The following is a 17,573-nucleotide window of genomic DNA, read 5'->3' as shown; positions in this document are numbered from 1 at the left end:
CATATTGGCCGATTGCTGATACTGATATGTAACATTTTTTCCACCTAAGTCTGTCCTGTAGTGCATTAATATTATTATACCTACTGTCTTACTGTCTGTTAGATACAGACATAAAACACAGTGCTTTTCAAATGGACACATTCACCAGGCAAAATCAGAATAAGCAAAGTGAGATATTAAACCATCGGAGGTCTGTGATATATAGCCCGTTTTCTGAGAATTAAATGAATTGGATAAGGCATAATTTGCCCGTGGTTTCATGATCTGTGTCAGACTGTTTTAGGTTTGAGCTCCTTGTTTTTTCTCGGCTGTTCGAAGTTCTCCTGTTCAATCTTGCTTCGTTCTGTGTCACAGTTAAGGTTGTTAAAACCAAACAAACAAACTAAAAACAAAACAATCCTAACACTTGATAGTAGCAAAAATAAAAAAAAAAAAGATGTAAAATGTCCTGGCTGAAATTTGGCTTGCAGCAAAACCAGACGGGGTTCATTTACTTTTTTTCAGATTTCTCAGGGTGATTTTATCAGGAGAGAGCAAAGTTTGTTTTTCATGACAAAGAGAAAACAACTTTAGTTTTCTCAAAGTCACAGGTGAAATTATCTTGTTTTCTCGTGAACAGAAAGGGCAGATTTATTGAGTTAATGGGAATTTATCACAAGAAAATGACTTTTGCTTTCTCAAGATCACATGTTAAATTATTTTGTTTTAATGAAAAAGGAAAAGGTGGATTTCTTCAGTTAATGCAGCAATTTATCACAACGAAACGACCAGTCTTCTCGAGATCAGAGGTTTATTTATCTGATTATGGGTTAGGGTTTGTTCAGTGTTTCTTTTACAGTTATGGTATTAGAATTGTATTGAAATGTAAAGTTATGCTGTCATGGTATCACCTCTCCTCCATGTTTGTTTATGTTGCCTTCATGCAGATTTCCTGCCTGCATTTATGCTGTGTGGAAGAACACAAAGCCTTATGCAAATGACAAAAAACAACATAACAAAATAACCAACAGAGCATAATATAAAACGAAATGAAGTTTTCTACTGTCACACAACACATATCGTCACACTGGACAGCCGTAGACTGAATCAGATCTGGGAGTTTCTTTGGTGTTTTGATGGACCAGAAATGAAAACATCACCAGCATCTGAACGCAGATCTGTTTTCCTGTTTTTATTAACCTTATTAAACTTATTTATTGAGTTCTGATGGATGAATCACAGTGAGGATCAGACTAATCCTCCTCCTGTTCAGTCATTTGAAGAGCTGCTGATCGGGGTCTGACTGCACAAAGCAGAACTCTTCCACAGCTGATCCTGACTTTGCAGTCCAGCAGCTCTTCGTGCAGGTGTAAACCAGCACCGTCCCAAACTCCAGCTCCGCCTGACCACTGCCACTGTCCTTCCTCTGCAGCAGACTGACCAGAGCCGGCATCAGCTGCAGCTCAAAAGTCCTGGACCCTCCACAGGAGCCACACGCTGACACCATCTGAGTCATGTTGGACGGCGGCTCGGAGATGAAGAGCGGTTTCCCACCGCGACAGTACCGCAGGATCTGCTGAGGACACAGTGAGATCTTCTTCATGAACCTGGAGAAGACGCCGTCTCCGTGTCGGGCTGCCATCTTCTCATACTTCTCCTCACTGCCGCCGCCCTCACCATACTCCATCTCCCCCACTGCCACTCCCTCTCTCTTCTCGTACTCTCTCAGCAGCTGCTGAGCGTGCTGCAGGTCATCTTCCTCTCCAACCAGATCTGACTCCTCCTCCACGCTGATGAAGAACGGACGGAGGACAGGAACATCCTCCTGCGACTCTCCAAGACTGAGATCCTGAAGCTGGCTGCTGACATCAGTCTCCCTCATTGCTGGGCAGAAAGAAAAAAAAAACCTAAATAAATTCTGACGGATAAAGATTACAGTTTACATGTGGAAAAACAAAATTCACTCTCAGCAGTATCCTCCAGTATTTTAGAAATAATTCTGGAAATCTGAGATCTTTTGTTACTTAAAGAAACATCTCATCATTAAATCAATATTATCAATAAATCAATATATCGGTCGAGGCCTTACTATTAGTTGTCATAAATCTTGAAACATACCTTCCGTCTCGGGAGCTGCTGCCTCCTCTTGAACCTGGCTGTCCTTTTTCACACCTCCTCCCCATCCATCCTCCTCCTCCATCCCCCAGTCATCAGCGGAGTCACACCAGTCTGTGGCCGACAGAGGAGCCTCCTGAGCCGGGACAGGTCGGCTGGGTGTCCGCGCTGCTGCTGCTGCTGCCACCTCCGCCTCTAAACACTGAGAGCGGACCACCCTCCAACTGTCTGCCCCGCCGCTGCATTCAGCTCCTGGACACGCGAACAGGTGGAGGTTCCTGTGGTAGGGGGAGGCTTCCAGGGGGCAGTACACCTGCACCACATGAGCTAACGGGGCTCCGCAGCGACCGCAGCGGGGAGACTGCCGGGAGATGACCGGTAACCAGTCGGGCTGACCCCCGACCTTGTTGGTGAGGAATGAGGACTGATGTCTTTTAGAGTCGAGCTCTCCATCACACAGTCCGATCAGAGTCAACTCCTGAGAGCCTGAAGCCATCTCACACTCACATGTTCAACACTAACAGGAAGTGATGGTTAGCGTCAGGAGTCCGTCACCAAAATATCACCGCCAGCTGGATGATAATTGAAGTTATAAAAACACGCTAACACTGTTATAAATATTATTTCAAGCAGAAAAATTGTCATATTAACAAATACGCTACATGTGTGTAACAACACGATAAAAACTGTGAAGTCTGTAAGATAAATTTGTGAACAGGGTTGAGAAACGTTTCTGCCGGAACTGTTCACTGCAGTTGGTTAGAGCCCCGCACGGAAACATCCGTTGAAGTGATTTTCAAAATAAACCGGACAATTTTGCTTTAGTAGCAGTCCAAAACGTCTCTAAAAAACATTGACAGTACTACAATGAAGTAAAATAAATAAAATAAATAATTAAAAATAACACAATAAATAAATAATTCAAAATTTAAAAATAAAGTACACAAAACAACTTCTGCATACGTTTCTTTACTTTTATTAATGAAATAATATTTTTTTTAAAAAATATTATATACATCATAAATTGTATTACTTATATATAAATACATATGTATGTATGTATGTATATTCTATATCTTAATAAAGATAAAGAAACATTTTGCTGCCATGCCAGAAAGAGAAAAAACGGATCAGTATCACGTTATAATGTGATAACAAGATAATTTCGTGTTATTACAATATTGAAACTTATCACATTAGAAAAAGAAACTCTACGAATTCATTATTTTGAACTATAAGTCTTTTGTTGTAATTACTGACAGTTTTTTTTTTTTTTTTTTATCATATTGGCGAACAGAGCCATGTAATCAGGTGATGGCAGTTTTTATTCTGAAAAAAAAAAAGATGAGAGACCGGAAGTATAATATTTTGTTGATTCCGGAACTTGGCGTATCACGTGATGTGCGGAGTGAATTTAGCAGGGTTGGTGCTGTCTAGCTGGAGTCCGTAAGCTTAAAAAAGCCCATGAAAGATTTAAAGAATGACAACAGAGTTAATAAATTAGACAAATTGCTCATTAAGCTTCAAATATACCAGCTTGTCAACGAACTTTGACTGTAACTACAGCGAGTAACGCTTTACGGGCGCTGGGTTAGCTGACTAGCAAGCTAGCTAGCTAATGTTATTAGCCTATTCATGATAACGTAACGTTAGTGTTCAATGTGTGCAGCTGAATTAATGGAAGTAATGTTAGAGGAGGAGGGACATATACTCTGTTATTATCAACTCTGTTTAACCAGCGGATAATGCGGATAATTTTATTTGTAAAACACGTAAACAGCACCAGAATGTGACAGTAAATTACAGTTAACAAAGCGTCGTTCATGTTACATAACAGTATAAACCTCTGTGCTCAGTGTTAGTATCTCCACCACCATGCCTTTCTTGTTCCTGGAGCGGTTCCCCTGGCCCAGTTTACAGACATACACGGCCCTGAGTGCTGCCCTGCTGGCCGGGACCGTCCTGACCGCCTGCTCCTCCGAGTCCCGCTCACAGTCCAGCCCCGAGGAGGGCCACAGTCACCCGGTCCACAGCTCCAGGATCGGCCGCTACATCAGGGACGGTGGACAGTATCTGAGTCCAGGGTACGGAGATGTGGCTGCAGATGTGCTGCTGTACCTGCTGACTGACAGTGTGTTTGTCTGGGTGAGTGTACACACACACACACACACAGAAGTGTTTGAACCTGCAGTCTGTGGTTTGTTTACAGAAAGGAGGGCAGGATGGTGACAAGCTGTCAGCTGGTATAATTATAGTATAATGTTATATATGAAAATAAAATGTACACATTTTCTATCGTTATGACATTAGTATTGAACCTGTAAACGTTTTGTTTCAGTCAGTCTTCAAAAAAAACTTGAGCTGCAATGATAATTCAATTAGTAGCCAACTACTTTGATAAGCAATTAATTGTTTTTACACGTTTTTCGTTTTCCACCATTTTCTGACATTTTATAGACCAAACAAATAAATCGATAAATTGAGAAAATCATTGATAGAAAATAATTGTTAGTTGCGGCTCTAATAAAAGCGTCTTCACTTTCAACCAAGTGGCTGGACCAGAAATTTTGCCTGATTTCAAATGACACCAGCACACCATAGGATAGAGATACAGACAAAATAAAGAGTGATTTTCATGCTTTTGTTTTTGCTGCTGAATATATATATATGTATATTTTTTTTGCTACATTCTAAAGAAGACATGTTGTGAGTTTAGCCTTTTCTGCTTTGGTAACACAGCAGTTAACAGGCTGGTCACACCTTTTTAACATGTCATTTACAGGCAAGAGGATATGAAAATGAAAAAAGGACTTGGTGGGTTGAATGGAACATGTATTTATTGTCAAGACATTTTAAATATGTATTTATCAACAAATCACAAAGTGGGGTCATTTAATGGGGGTATTTACCCCATATACTTCCTGAATGTCAATCTGTAGCTATAAGTTAGGCTGCTTTACTGGTAACTTGTGCTTAAACTGAGTGATGACAAAAAATGTATTTATATTCTTAATTTACTTATCAAGTAAGATGCCAAACATTTGTTTGTCCCATCATCACAGGTATGAGGTTTTGTATATTTAAGACTTCTGTATTTTTGACTGTTGGTGAGACAAAATAAGGAAATGGAAAATAAAACTTTAGGCTCTGGTAAAGATAACTGCTGACAGATCTTTTTAGTGGTTGCCTGAAGGTTTGAGAAGCAAACTTATGACTGGGAAGTTTGTCAGTTCAATCCTCCTTCTAGCGGGATAAAGTTGGTTGGGTAGAGTCAAAGGCAGCGCTTTAACAACAACCACAGAGGAGCTGCTCAGTGGCCGGCACATCAAAGCAGTTGCTAAGAAAAGGCACAATAATTTTGGCATTTAAAAAAAAACCTTTACGCCTGCATTTTTCTTTCACTGAAGGCAGCGGCCAAAACTAAAAAGGCGCCCCGCCTTTGATTTAGATAGGCAGGGGAAAGCCGGCACTCTTACTAAGCCTACATTTCTTCTTTCAGCTCTGTAAATCACAGCTTGACAGCTCCATATGATGTTATGCCAGCAAAACAGTTTGCACCATATCTGGTTAATGAGACCCAAAGTGTTTTCTCAATCTGACTAATAGCTGATAATTGTCTGAATCAGACAATCAAGCAGCTCATGAAGCTTTAAACCAGCAACTGTTTGGTTATTTGCACCTCTGATTGTTACTGACTGACCCTGACAAAAATATAATTCTTCTTGAAGGACAGAAATTTCATTTTTAAACCAAATGCAGAGGAAAATTGAGTAGACTCACTATGATTGGTGAAAACATGTCTTAAGATTTATCCTTAATTTTGTCCTTTATGCCTTCTTACTGATACACATTTAATTTGATCCATAAGTTTGATATGTGTTCATCATGTTGATATTATTGTGTGTGTCTGTCTGTGTGCAGGTGATGGTGAACACGGCCTGCTGTGTCTTGCTGCTGATCGCCAAACTCATCCAGTGTGTTGTTTTCGGGCCGCTCCGTGTCAGTGAAAAGCAGGTCAGTGTTTCTGTTTGTTTCTCATTAATTCTACATTCAGCTCCAGTTTTCTCTTGGATCTCATCTGTGGTTTGGCCTTTAAGAGGGACAAGCTGTTCGGTTCTGAGTTTGTCAGCTCACCCAGATAAAAACTTAAAACTCTTGGTAAACAGAGTGAAAATCACCAGAAACTGTAAACAAACTGTAGAGATGAACAAATGGCACCAGAGATCCGAAGCTTTGAAGCTCACTGTTTCAGTACGTTGTGTCAAATGAAGAATGTCTGAAGCTTCAAACGTCTCTGCTGTTTCAGAAAGAACTTTGTTCAGTTTGTTTGTTCGGAAAGTTTTTGCTGCCAAATTCTGTGACGTTAATGGGACAAACAGAGAGGAGAATTATTCAGAAATATGGAAAGACATTAGAATAAAGATGAGGACATTTTCACCTGATGCTAAGTAATAATGTAAACCAGAAGAGGTTCCTCAGTAGAGTGAAGAAGGTTGAAAAGTTTTGAACTTCATTAAAAAGGAATAAACACAGTGATAAGTCCAAACCTTTTAATTTAAACATTGTTATTTATTCAGATCATTACAAGCAACCAGGTGGCTGTATGTTAATATATTACATATATCAATCTATATGTTTGGAGAAACTCACAAAGGCTGAAATTCTGAATAATTTACAGTTGATGTCGCCTTGTGTCTATTCAGGAGGTTCATGTTTTGGTTTAGAGATGATTCCAGTAACTGAATTAAAATCACTATCATGTTCAATGTCTCACTTTTATAACAAACCAAATTTAATGAAAATTGGTGCAGAATTAAGGGAGTTACAGTCACACAGACTGATAAATGTTGTAGAGCTTCAGCTCCGGTCTCTTGAAGGGCTGCAGGATGTTTTTCAAGCCACTAGATGTCACTGTGCTGCAGGGATTCTAGCTTTAAAACTTCTTCTGAGACAAACAGAGAGAAAGTCTTTTCCTTCCTCTCAAACCTGTGTTTCGCTTCCCTCTGCAGCACTTGAAGGACAAGTTCTGGAACTTCATCTTCTACAAGTTCATCTTTGTGTTCGGCGTCCTGAACGTCCAGACGGTGGACGAGGTGGTGATGTGGTGGCTCTGGTTCTCCGTCCTGGTCTTCCTCCATCTCCTGGTTCAGCTCTGCAAGGACCGCTTTGAATATGTGAGGTTCACCAAATCATACACAACCACAGACAGCAGAGTCTCATGATGACTGTTTTTGTATTTTAAAATAGTTTTTGTGTAGAACGCGTTTCAAAAGGTGCAGTGTTTCACAAAGATTTTGAAACATCCTTTAAACATTTATTCGACAAAGACGGAGAGTTTGGTATTATTGATATTTCCATCGGAAGAAGAACAGACAGGCTTCATGAGCAGAGAAAACATTTTGTCATAAATTATCTTCTTATCTCAAGAAATCAGCCGCCTCTTTTCTCATGAGATGATGAGACAAATCAACCCATTAACACAAAAGAAGTGAAATTTCTTATCTCAACATGATGAAATAATTAACTTGAGATCTTGAGTTAATGGCTTAAAAAAATAATTACAAGTACGGCTGTTCTCTGCTTCCCATCACTTCACAGGCCCTCTTAGATACTGCAAAAGTTGAAAATCATAAATATAAAATATGCATTTACAATAAAAAATATTTTTAAATTAAAAGTTAAGAGTTGGCAACACTGAAACAAACTCAGAAAAGTTTCTGAGCCACTGAGTTTAACGTCTGTTTCTTCATTAAACTGACTAACACGGTCATGGCTCTCTGTGTTTGTGTCCCTCCAGCTGTCCTTCTCTCCGACCACTCCTCTGTCCAGTCATGCGCGGGTTCTGCTGCTGTTGGTGGTGCTGCTGTTGTGCTGCGGAGGTCTGGCGACTCTCTGCAGCCGCCTGGTTCGAAGTCAGGGCCGCCACACCGCCGCATTCATGGCTGCTGAGGTGAGAGGCTTTCTCTGACCATCTGCAGGTTCTCCCAAAATCTGAAAGTGTTTCATCAACGAGTTATTGAATTTAGGACTTTAAGAGTATAAAAATCGTTCATCAGAGTTTCATTTTGTCATCATTGAATTTCATATCTCTTTAATGAATCAGGATAAAATCCTTTAATGTTGAATTTCCTGCTGGGATTTTCTTTTCTTCTTCTCATTTATAATCAAATGTTGTGTAAACTGTCATCAGGTGTGTTCAAAATAAAACTGCTTTGTTTCTGCCAGAGTTAATACAAATTCCTGAAGTTATGGAAAAAAAACTAATTTTAAGAGTTATGCTTTCAAAGCTATGAAGAATATGCTTGAATTTAAAATTAGGGCCTAAGGATTAAAAAAATTAAATCAAACTATGATTATTTTGACTGATACTGCAAATGCAGGAATAATGTTTTTGTCATTATTCTTATTTTCATGAAAAAACACAATAAAATGATTGGAGTGTGATTTTTGCAGGTATCTGTACCAAACAAAGACATTTTTTAAGCCTGTAGAATGTGATGTGTGGGCCTGGACATCCTGGAAAAACAACAGTGTGTAATTTAAAATAGTATTTTGATGCACATTTCATCTTTAACAAATATAGCTCTTCCTGCTATTTAATAATTGCAGCAGGCCATCTTGCGATTTTGCTAAAAATTTGATTAATTATTCAGCCCTGATTTGAATATACTCTTTGAAAAATGCTTGATTTTCATCATAATCTGGTGTTTAATCTGCACATTCACTCCTGTAAAGGGCTACATGATATGGTTAAAAAAAAAAATCATACTGCATTTTTTGTTACTGTTGATGAATAAAGTTTCCTCTGACCCGATCTGCCGTCTGGGTTTCAGTGCATGTTGGTGACAGTCAGGACGACACACGTCATGTTTCGGTGAGCACGCTCAAGATTTTTATACCTCCTGTTCCTGTCTGTAGATCAAACGGAACGTTTTAATGTGACAGGGTTTATGTTATTTCCTGTTCCTGCAGGTACTCCATCCACCTGTGGGACGTGAACCAGGAGGGCAGCTGGGACAATAAGTCCTCTTATGTTTACTACACCGACCTGCTGATGGAGCTGCTGCTGCTGGGCCTCGACCTGCTACATCACATCCACATGCTGGTCAGTATGGCATTATTTTTTTAGGATGTATTTTCAGTTTAGGCTTAATTTACTGCTCAGAGTTTTACTTTTCTTATTCCTTGACTTTTATCCAAGAGTTTTTTTGTGATTTTAGAGGCTTATACCATCTTATTTTCATGTCAAACAGTTTTAACATAATTTAAATAATTACACCAAAGACCATCATTTAAGCAAAATCCATAAAAGCTCAGGGCCCCTGACAGCAAAGGCCCTCCCCTTTACACAGTGCCTGTAACTGAATGGAAGTGATGAAACGCTGCATGTCGCACCATTTGTGCTGAACTTTTTTTGTCAGACATCTTGTTTCTACTTGTTCTTATCACTCGCATTAGAGGCGCTGCAAAGCATTGGATAGATGAAGTTAAAATGAGGAGTTATCTGTATTATATCTCCTCATTTAACCATAAAAGTAAAACTGTCGCTGTTGGCTTTATTGTGTGTCATTCCCAGTAAAGAAACACATAAATATCACAATATAAAATGTTTAAAAAGTATGAATGTAGGAAGACTCACACACCTTTTACTTTAGTGGTCATGTCTCCAGTCTGATCTGGTGTGCACAGTCGATCGGTACACGGTTTTATTGCATGATGTAATACAAGTGCATATTTAACAAAATCAGTGTGAGGTGATGGTGCTCACATTCAGTCAGGACACAGTGTATCAGACTCAGATTTAGTGGAGACCTGCCAGAGGATCACAGGCAGCGATGAGACTCACAGGGAGTCAGCAGATCACAGATACAAACAGGAGAATTAACATTGAATGTTTAAAAAAAAAACACAACAGTAAAATCTGCTTCACCTGCTGATATCAGAAAAAAGTGAACAGCAGCAGTCGAGTCTGGAGGAGATAAAAACACGGAGGAGCTTTTCTTGTTCCTGCAGATGACGGTAACGACCTGATGCAGCACTTTAGTCACCTGAGCCAAAAACTACACTGAGGTTACTTCCTTTTTAGTTTGAAGTAGCGTTGATTTTTTTCAGTTTCATGTGATTTTTGAAGAGATGTAAAGAGCAGAAACGAGTGAAGAGATGTAGTTCAGTACCAAGTTTGTTTTTATCTGACAGATTTCTAAAATGAGAGTCAGACAGTTATTGACGTACAGAGTAAAAGTGTGTAAAGCTCCCATGAAACTTGTGTATTATAACACCAACAAAGGACAAAATGCTCAGTTATTTCTCATTCTGCATGAAGTATACAACAGTAACAATATATAATCTATATACTTTTGATTATTTCATGAAATAAATAGTAATCACAGATTTTGGAGTGACCTAACCAACTCCAGTCTCCATCAAGTCCCCATCAGCGTTAAGTCTCACCACTCAGTCTCTGTTTCATGCAACAGCACTTCAAATCAGGGAAGAAAACCTCAAACTCGGAGCGTTAAATGAAACTTTAACTACCTGTGAAATTAAAACACTGACTGGTTTGAGACAGAGAGTCTTCTGGAACGTCTGAAAGTTTCCAGCAGTGGGAAGTCTAACTTCAGTCTACAGAATTAAGTTATAATATGGAAAAACTAAATATAATATCAGAGCTGTAACATGTCATCAGTCATCTCTCTCTTTTTTCTGTTTAAATATCAGCACTTTTATTGTTACGACATGTAAATTCCTTCTTTTTGTCTCGCTCAGGTCTTCAGTAACATCTGGTTGTCCATGGCGAGCCTGGTGATCTTCATGCAGCTTCGTTTCCTCGTTCAGGAGGTTCAGAAGAGAATCCGCCGCCACCACAACTACCTGCGAGTCCTCCGCAACATGGAGACCCGGTCAGTGTCACTGCAGTGAGATCGGAGAATCACGCTGTCGGGTTGTTGGTGCTGAAGCTGGAGGATGCACTAATCAAATTTTTTTTTTTTTAATCTCTGCACAGATTCTCATGCCTTTACTCAGGGTGTCTGCAGATGCAGAGTACAGATCTGATAGCAGCTGCATGAATATGATTTTAAAAGAAAGATTTTTGGGTTTTTGACTGTTGGCCGAACAAAACCAGCAACTGAAAAACTCTTGAGCTCTTGATTGTTGCACCTTTTTCACTCTTTTTGATGTGCATAGGTACAGAATACTGCCCTACAGTGGCAAAATAGGATCTACTAGGATGATGATGATTAATCAATGATTGATAAATCAGTACTTGATTGATCAAGTTTAATTTAATGATGAAAGATGCAGTGGTTGTACATGGGCTGAATCTCACACCGCCACCTGCAACAAAAACAGAATAAACATGTCTGTCGGTTGTTTGTTCCAGGTTCTCTGTGGCGTCTGCGGATGAACTGGCAGCCAATAACGACGACTGTGCGATCTGCTGGGATGTGATGAGCGCGGCTCGCAAGCTGCCCTGCGGTCACCTCTTCCACAGGTCAGTGCAGGTGATTCTGTTTGGCCACCAGGGGGCAGAAGAACAACACAGCTCTGTAATTACAACGTGAGCGCACATTAGTTAGTTAACAAAGAGCTAAATGCACTTAGGAGTCATTGTAATGAAAGAACAGATGAATAAATAAATGAACAGACTCTATGGTAGTTTTTAACGCTGAGTGTTTGTTTGTGTGTCCTCAGCTCGTGTCTGCGCTCCTGGCTCGAACAGGACACGTCATGTCCAACGTGTCGGATGTCCCTGAACATCGGAGAAGGAGGCGAGGGACGCGGCGAGAGGGAGACCAGGGAGGCCGCTGCTGACAACATGGCTGCCGGACCGGGAGTCGACGCTCGGCCGCACCTCAACCAGCTCAACCACTTCTTCCACTTCGATGGTGAGTCAGTAAACTACACAACTAATGATTATTTTCATTGTCGATTAATCTGTTGATTATTTCCTAGATTCCTAGATTCATAAAATGTCAGAAAAGTAAAATATTCACATTTAATAGTTGATAGCTAATCCATTAATTGTTGCAGCTTTACACACATATCTGTTATACCACTTTCATCAGTTCCTCTGTTGATGAAATCTGTAGCCACACCAGGAGTCCTGTCATGTTTTTAGAGATCAAAATTGTCAGACAGGTGAAATTAATACAGTCTGTCTTCCATTCGGTGGAGATTTTAGGACATGTTAGCCTCAGCTTTACTCTGTCAAACTTTCATCAGTCTAACTTTTGATCTACTTTGTGCACTTTGCACTGATTTAGGACGGTTGTTAAAGTGTTGACTGGGACTCTGTCTGATGTGTCCACGTATATAAACGACTGCCCACCAGCTAAACAGAAATGAGCTTTTCCTTTCTCTTTGTTACTGAGAAAACTGCCTTATTTTATTGCAGGACTGAATTTTTGATGATAGATCCTGTCTTACATTAATTTTTCAGGAATAGAAAAGTTTTAGTACTGTTTTTATTCACTCTTACAAATCTGTAACGATCCCTCCTGTTGCTCCTCTGACCTTGTTGTGTTCCAGGCTCTCGTATTGCCAGCTGGTTGCCCAGTTTCTCAGTGGAAGTTATGGCCACCACCAACTTTTTGGGCGTCGCACCGGCGAGCCCGTCTCAGATCAACACCATGGTGAGTTTACGGAGGACAGGGCAGCTCACGTGTCGTTAAACAGGTTCACTGAGCTCAGGTGTTTCTGTCCGTGTCTCAGGCTCAGCAGGTCCAGGAGATGTTCCCTCAGGTTCCCCTCCAGCTGATCCTGCAGGACCTGGAGATCACCCGATCCCTCGAGGTCACCACCGACAACATCCTGGAGGGACGAATCCAGAGCGCAGCACCGCCACTGGTCAGTCTTATAAGCCTAATTACCATCGTTGTGGTGCTCATTTTGAATTATTGCAGTGGAAAAGGTTGATGGAAATAACAATTAAAAAAACAGATTAGTCAATTTTGCAAAAGTTTTTACTGCTTGCTTGAGGTGTTTTTTTGCCTTTTAGAAAGAGTTAAGGGTCTTAATTGGAGATGGAAACACTTCCCCTGAATGATCAGGTGTTTCTGCACCATCAGTAATAAAATAAGTAAAATTTCAGGTAGATCAGTTATTTAGTTAACTGATTTCCTAAATGTTATGCTGATCTTTACTAATAAAAAGAAGAGAAATCTGGATGTTTTACCAGCTTAGAACCAGCCTTTCTGTATCTGAATGAGTAAATATATTTGCATTAGTAAGAGAACACAAGACATCCAGTGCATCGGAGGAGGTTTAACTTCCTCAAACTCAGGTTCCTCCACTCAAAGATTTTTTTGCATATTTGGTTCAGCAAACTAGCTGGCTGTTAAGATACTAAATGCTGTATTTGCCTTTAAAAACCCACACACACACCTAAACATTTTTTTAAAAGTGTTTTATTGATAATCTTATGTTGAGCAGCTGCACTTTCAAAAAGAAACTTCTTGAAAACACAGTTTCCTCCCTCGTCAGGTGTTTGAGCAGCCGCTCATACAGGTGACTCCGCCCGAGGATGAGGGCGGAGCTAGCAGCAGCGGGTCGGAGCAGGACGAGGAAGACGAGACGGAGGACGAGGAGGAAGATGAAGACGAGGTAGAGGACGAGGTGGTGGAGAAGCAGATCGCTGTGGAGGAGAAGGTGGATGAAGACATGGAGGTCCGCTTTTCTACATCGGCGGAGCAAAGACAGAAGCTTCTGCTGCAGAGGAGGGAGGAGCTGCTGCAGCAGGCGCGCAGGTACTGAAAAAAACAAAACAGCATTTAAACAATTTAACTTTCAGATTTAATATCGACTGCAGCTTTTAGTCTCTGCTGTATAAAATTTAGATTCAGCATGCAGCATGTTTGAGTGACAGGATCATGACAGGGTTAATTAATCTATTGAGAAAATTACTGATACATTCATTTGCAGTGAAAGAAGCCATTACTTTCAGCCCCAGTGTACAGTGTACACTATATTTAGAATATTTTCAGCACTTTGCTGACAGGCAGACTTTCCCGACAGGAAACTGCTGTAATAAAAGCTGAATATCACTCTACAAAAAGCAAGAACAGTCATTTTAGTTCTCAGAAGACGGGAGCTGCTTGTCTACCACTTCAGTGAAAACAAACTCACCTTTTAAAGGTCACTTTCTCCTTCTACTCCCCTACATCTCACAGGGAAATATACTTTATACGTCACTACATTTAACAGCTTTAGTTACTTTTCAAATTAAGTTTTTTACACTCCAAACATCTGTGTAATCATTTGTAATGCGTGTTATATACGCTTTCTCCAAAGCCACCAAACTTCTCTGACAAAACAGTAATTTTACCTCACAGAACACTGAGGTCGCTGCTCTGCCGCTGTCTTGATCAGTTAGTTTGTTCATGTTATTGTGTGACCGGTGAAATCTGAACTAACACTTTACCAAAGTGACACAATAACACAAACAAACTAACTGATCACAGCAGCGGTAGAACAGCAACTCCTGTGTTCTGTGAGGTAAAATTACAAAGTAGTTTAATGGACTTGCCTTCAAAACATCTGAACTATCCCTTTAAGGGTTAAACTAAGTCTCCAGCTCCTCCTCGTGCAGGTTTTTCTTATCTACACAGTTGCAGGACATTTAAAAACGTTGTCGCGGTGGTTTTTGTAACCTCGTCTCTGCTGTTGAACCTCAGTTCACAGCTGCAGCTGCTAATTATCTCCGTCGCTGATGAGCCTCTGGCTCCGTTAGTGAAACCGCAGCGGACTTTTAAAGTGACTCGCCAGTGAGTTTGCATGTTTTAGTCCATTTGCTACAAATCACCTGCACTTTACATCACTTCTGAGAGTTTTTTTTTAAATCATAGCAGCAGATTTTAAACTCAACACTCTGCAGACAGATCGTCCATCGCAGTGAGCGTCCTGCTCAGATTTATCCGTCAGTTACTGTACAGTAATGGAAGTTTTCACTTCAGCTTTATGTCTGCCAGCAGTGTCTTTATTTTTTAAAAATCTATATTTATAGATTTGCTCTCCTGCATATGTATTTAATTTTTAATTTCTTTTTATTTTATTCACTCTGTCTTCTTTTACTGCTTTATCTCTCGATATTTATCACAACATTACTTTTATTCTTTTTAATTGTTATTTTTATGGTTGTCTATAAACTGGGAATGTTTTACTTTCTTTCCTTGGGCTGTAGAAATTAAATGTTATATTTTATTATTACTATGCAATGTAATAATAGAAAAATATATTGGATAGAACAGTTTTTAGGGGATATGGTTTCAACACTTGCTGCCAGACATGTTGAACATAAGATGATGAAAATTTGGATTTTTATCTCATTGTGAAGTTTGCCACCACATCATTGTTCAATATTTTTCTAAACAATCTGTCAGCAGACGATGTCAGCAGATCTCTGACAAAAACAAAACTGAAATTATGTTTGTTTTTCGTAGCAAAAAGTCCTTAAAGTACAAAAAGTAAAAGAAATTAATAATCAATCTGCAGAGTAAAACTGAAGTTAATCAAATAAATGTAGTGGAGCAGAATGTGCAGAAATTATTTCCTACCTCTGAACGTTTCTCTCTTCTGCAGGGATTATCTGAACAGGAACGTCAGGTCCAACACAGGAAACCCCGACTCCTCCTTGGACAGTGACGCCGCGTCCTTCGACCCTGTGACCCTGCGGCGAGAAACGTTAGCGGCAGCAGCAGAACGCCGTCTGCAGAGACGGCCTGACCCCGCCCACTGAGCACAGACAGGAAGCTGGTGTAGTTTTTACTTTTCTGTCTGCGGCTGCGTTTTCACACCAGAAATGAACAAACTGCTGGTCCCACTGGTCTTTGGGGTTTTGAGTCCACCTCCACTGATCATAATGCTGAAAAATAAATACACGTTTACTAAATAACAACAAAACCTCGACGAAAAAGAGCAGAAGCCACATTTTTCATGAGCGAAGCTGCGCAGATCAGCTGATTGATCAGGTGACAAATTTGAATCAAAGCAGCTTGTCCCAATGTTGATAAAAACAGAAAATCTGGAGATTTCAGCTGGGATATTTGTGAGGAATAAACTCGCTGCAGTCGATCAGACGTCGTGTTAAAGTAAGTTTGGGGCTTTAAAAGGTAGCAGCTGGATGCACATCAGCTGAACTCCTGTTTTAACATGCAGAGCTTCATGTAGCGTCACTTTCTTCAGTCAGAGGGAGACTTTAGGGAGGAGCTGCTCCTCCAAAATCCACGGTGGATCACACAGCTATAAATGTAGCAGCTGCAAAACAGACATTTGGGTCGTCTGTCTGTCAGGTTTGTGCAGACAGAAATTAAAGAGAAGCATTAAAATTGTGACACCCCTAGTATTAAAGTTTGATATACAGCCCTCGGAAAAACAACTTAACAGTAAATTGATTGAAATGAGCCAAAATCGAAAGGTAGAATCATAAATTTCTCAGTAAAAAACAAGAGACTTAAACAAGAATTGTCAGGACAGAAAACCAATAATCTACTGATCTTAACAAATCTAAACTCTAGTCTAATAATTGTCTAACAGTCTATGCAAAATAATAAAAAATGTTACAAATCATGACCTTAAAAATCGAAAGTCACGACACCTCTACTCAAAAATAAAAACTGTCGGAAGAGTCTCAGTTTTGTTTGCGCATTATTTCTCTTTGTTACTTATTTAAATTACACTTGTACGAACCGTAATGTGTTAATTTTAGGCTTCATTTATGCAGGCACGGTTCTTGTGGAGCTCCTTTGCGTTTCTAGAACAACACTGATATTTCGACAACAAGTTTGGCTTATTTTCTTTGATATTAAAACAGCTTTTGCAGAAATAGAAGTTGAAGTAAGATACTGAAAAGTGTTACAGATAATCCCTCCATCGTATTTGGGAAAGTTTTTGGGTCTGAGCTGATTTTAACAGACACTTGTTGCAGAAAACAAGCATTCATTCACATTTTCTTTCGCCCAGTTACATGAAATTTGGTTAAAACTGATGACACATTTAGATGGAAACTCATCCACTGTGTGTTGAACTAAGCATGAAACATCTAAAAAGAACTTGTATGTTTTATCAAATTATATTTCTTCAGTATTTCCTGATTTTAAATGTTTGTTTTCTGCCTCCAGTGACAAATACAGACAAAACTTTTATCTGATGAATACAAAGTTGAAGCTTCTATTTCAAACAGAACTAAAAAATCAAACTGCCTGCTCTGTAGCTGAACTGCACTCTGCTTTCTTTTTCCTTTAAATCGATCTGTGTCTGTAGACGGGATGTTATTGATCAGCTGGTGTTTGAATTTTAACCTGTAACCTCGTAAACAAAACTCCATGCAGTTTTTTTTTTTGTGTTGACGTTCATGTTATTTATGTTCCTGAAAAGAAAAGCTCTGCGATCGACAGAACAGCAAAGGATTTTTTTTTTTTTGTTTTAAAACTTTTCACAGTATTTATCAGAGAATCAGAGAATTGTATGCGAGAGCTTCTGTG

General features: G+C 39.7%; 2 protein-coding genes across 2 annotated transcripts; one reads left to right on the top strand and one right to left on the bottom strand.

Moving 5' to 3' along the window:
- Positions 1-1,156: 1,156 nt before the first annotated feature.
- pdcd2l (programmed cell death 2-like) lies at positions 1,157-2,702 on the bottom strand. The gene is made up of 2 exons (XM_084733686.1): positions 2,098-2,702; positions 1,157-1,863 (listed from the first exon to the last, which is right to left on the bottom strand). Exons 1-2 carry the CDS (start codon positions 2,588-2,590, stop codon positions 1,253-1,255), a joined length of 1,104 nt encoding a protein of 367 aa, XP_084589812.1. The 5' UTR covers positions 2,591-2,702; the 3' UTR covers positions 1,157-1,252.
- Positions 2,703-3,468: 766 nt separating this feature from the next.
- On the top strand, positions 3,469-16,005 carry amfra (autocrine motility factor receptor a). The gene is made up of 13 exons (XM_084733736.1): positions 3,469-4,239; positions 6,016-6,108; positions 7,104-7,268; positions 7,892-8,044; positions 8,928-8,968; positions 9,067-9,199; positions 10,861-10,994; positions 11,477-11,587; positions 11,788-11,981; positions 12,625-12,728; positions 12,808-12,942; positions 13,579-13,841; positions 15,673-16,005. Exons 1-13 carry the CDS (start codon positions 3,970-3,972, stop codon positions 15,827-15,829), a joined length of 1,953 nt encoding a protein of 650 aa, XP_084589862.1. The 5' UTR covers positions 3,469-3,969; the 3' UTR covers positions 15,830-16,005.
- Positions 16,006-17,573: the final 1,568 nt, after the last annotated feature.

This window comes from Lutjanus erythropterus, chromosome 13, assembly GCF_056507025.1.
Source record: "Lutjanus erythropterus isolate fLutEry1 chromosome 13, fLutEry1.hap2, whole genome shotgun sequence".
NCBI lineage: Eukaryota > Metazoa > Chordata > Actinopteri > Lutjaniformes > Lutjanidae > Lutjanus > Lutjanus erythropterus.
Note: the sequence above shows the minus strand (reverse complement) of the source record. Positions and strands in the feature narration are given on the sequence as shown.

Excerpts from the sequence above, each read along its gene's own strand:
- amfra (XM_084733736.1), top strand. The coding sequence starts at position 3,970 with ATGCCTTTCTTGTTCCTGGAGCGGTTCCCCTGGCCCAGTTTACAGACA. Across the intron at positions 9,200-10,860 it reads TACATCACATCCACATGCTG|GTCTTCAGTAACATCTGGTT; the intron begins GTCAGTATGGCA and ends TGTCTCGCTCAG. Across the intron at positions 10,995-11,476 it reads CTCCGCAACATGGAGACCCG|GTTCTCTGTGGCGTCTGCGG; the intron begins GTCAGTGTCACT and ends TGTTTGTTCCAG.
- pdcd2l (XM_084733686.1), bottom strand. The coding sequence starts at position 2,590 with ATGGCTTCAGGCTCTCAGGAGTTGACTCTGATCGGACTGTGTGATGGA. Across the intron at positions 1,864-2,097 it reads AGCAGCTCCCGAGACGGAAG|CAATGAGGGAGACTGATGTC; the intron begins GTATGTTTCAAG and ends CTTTCTGCCCAG.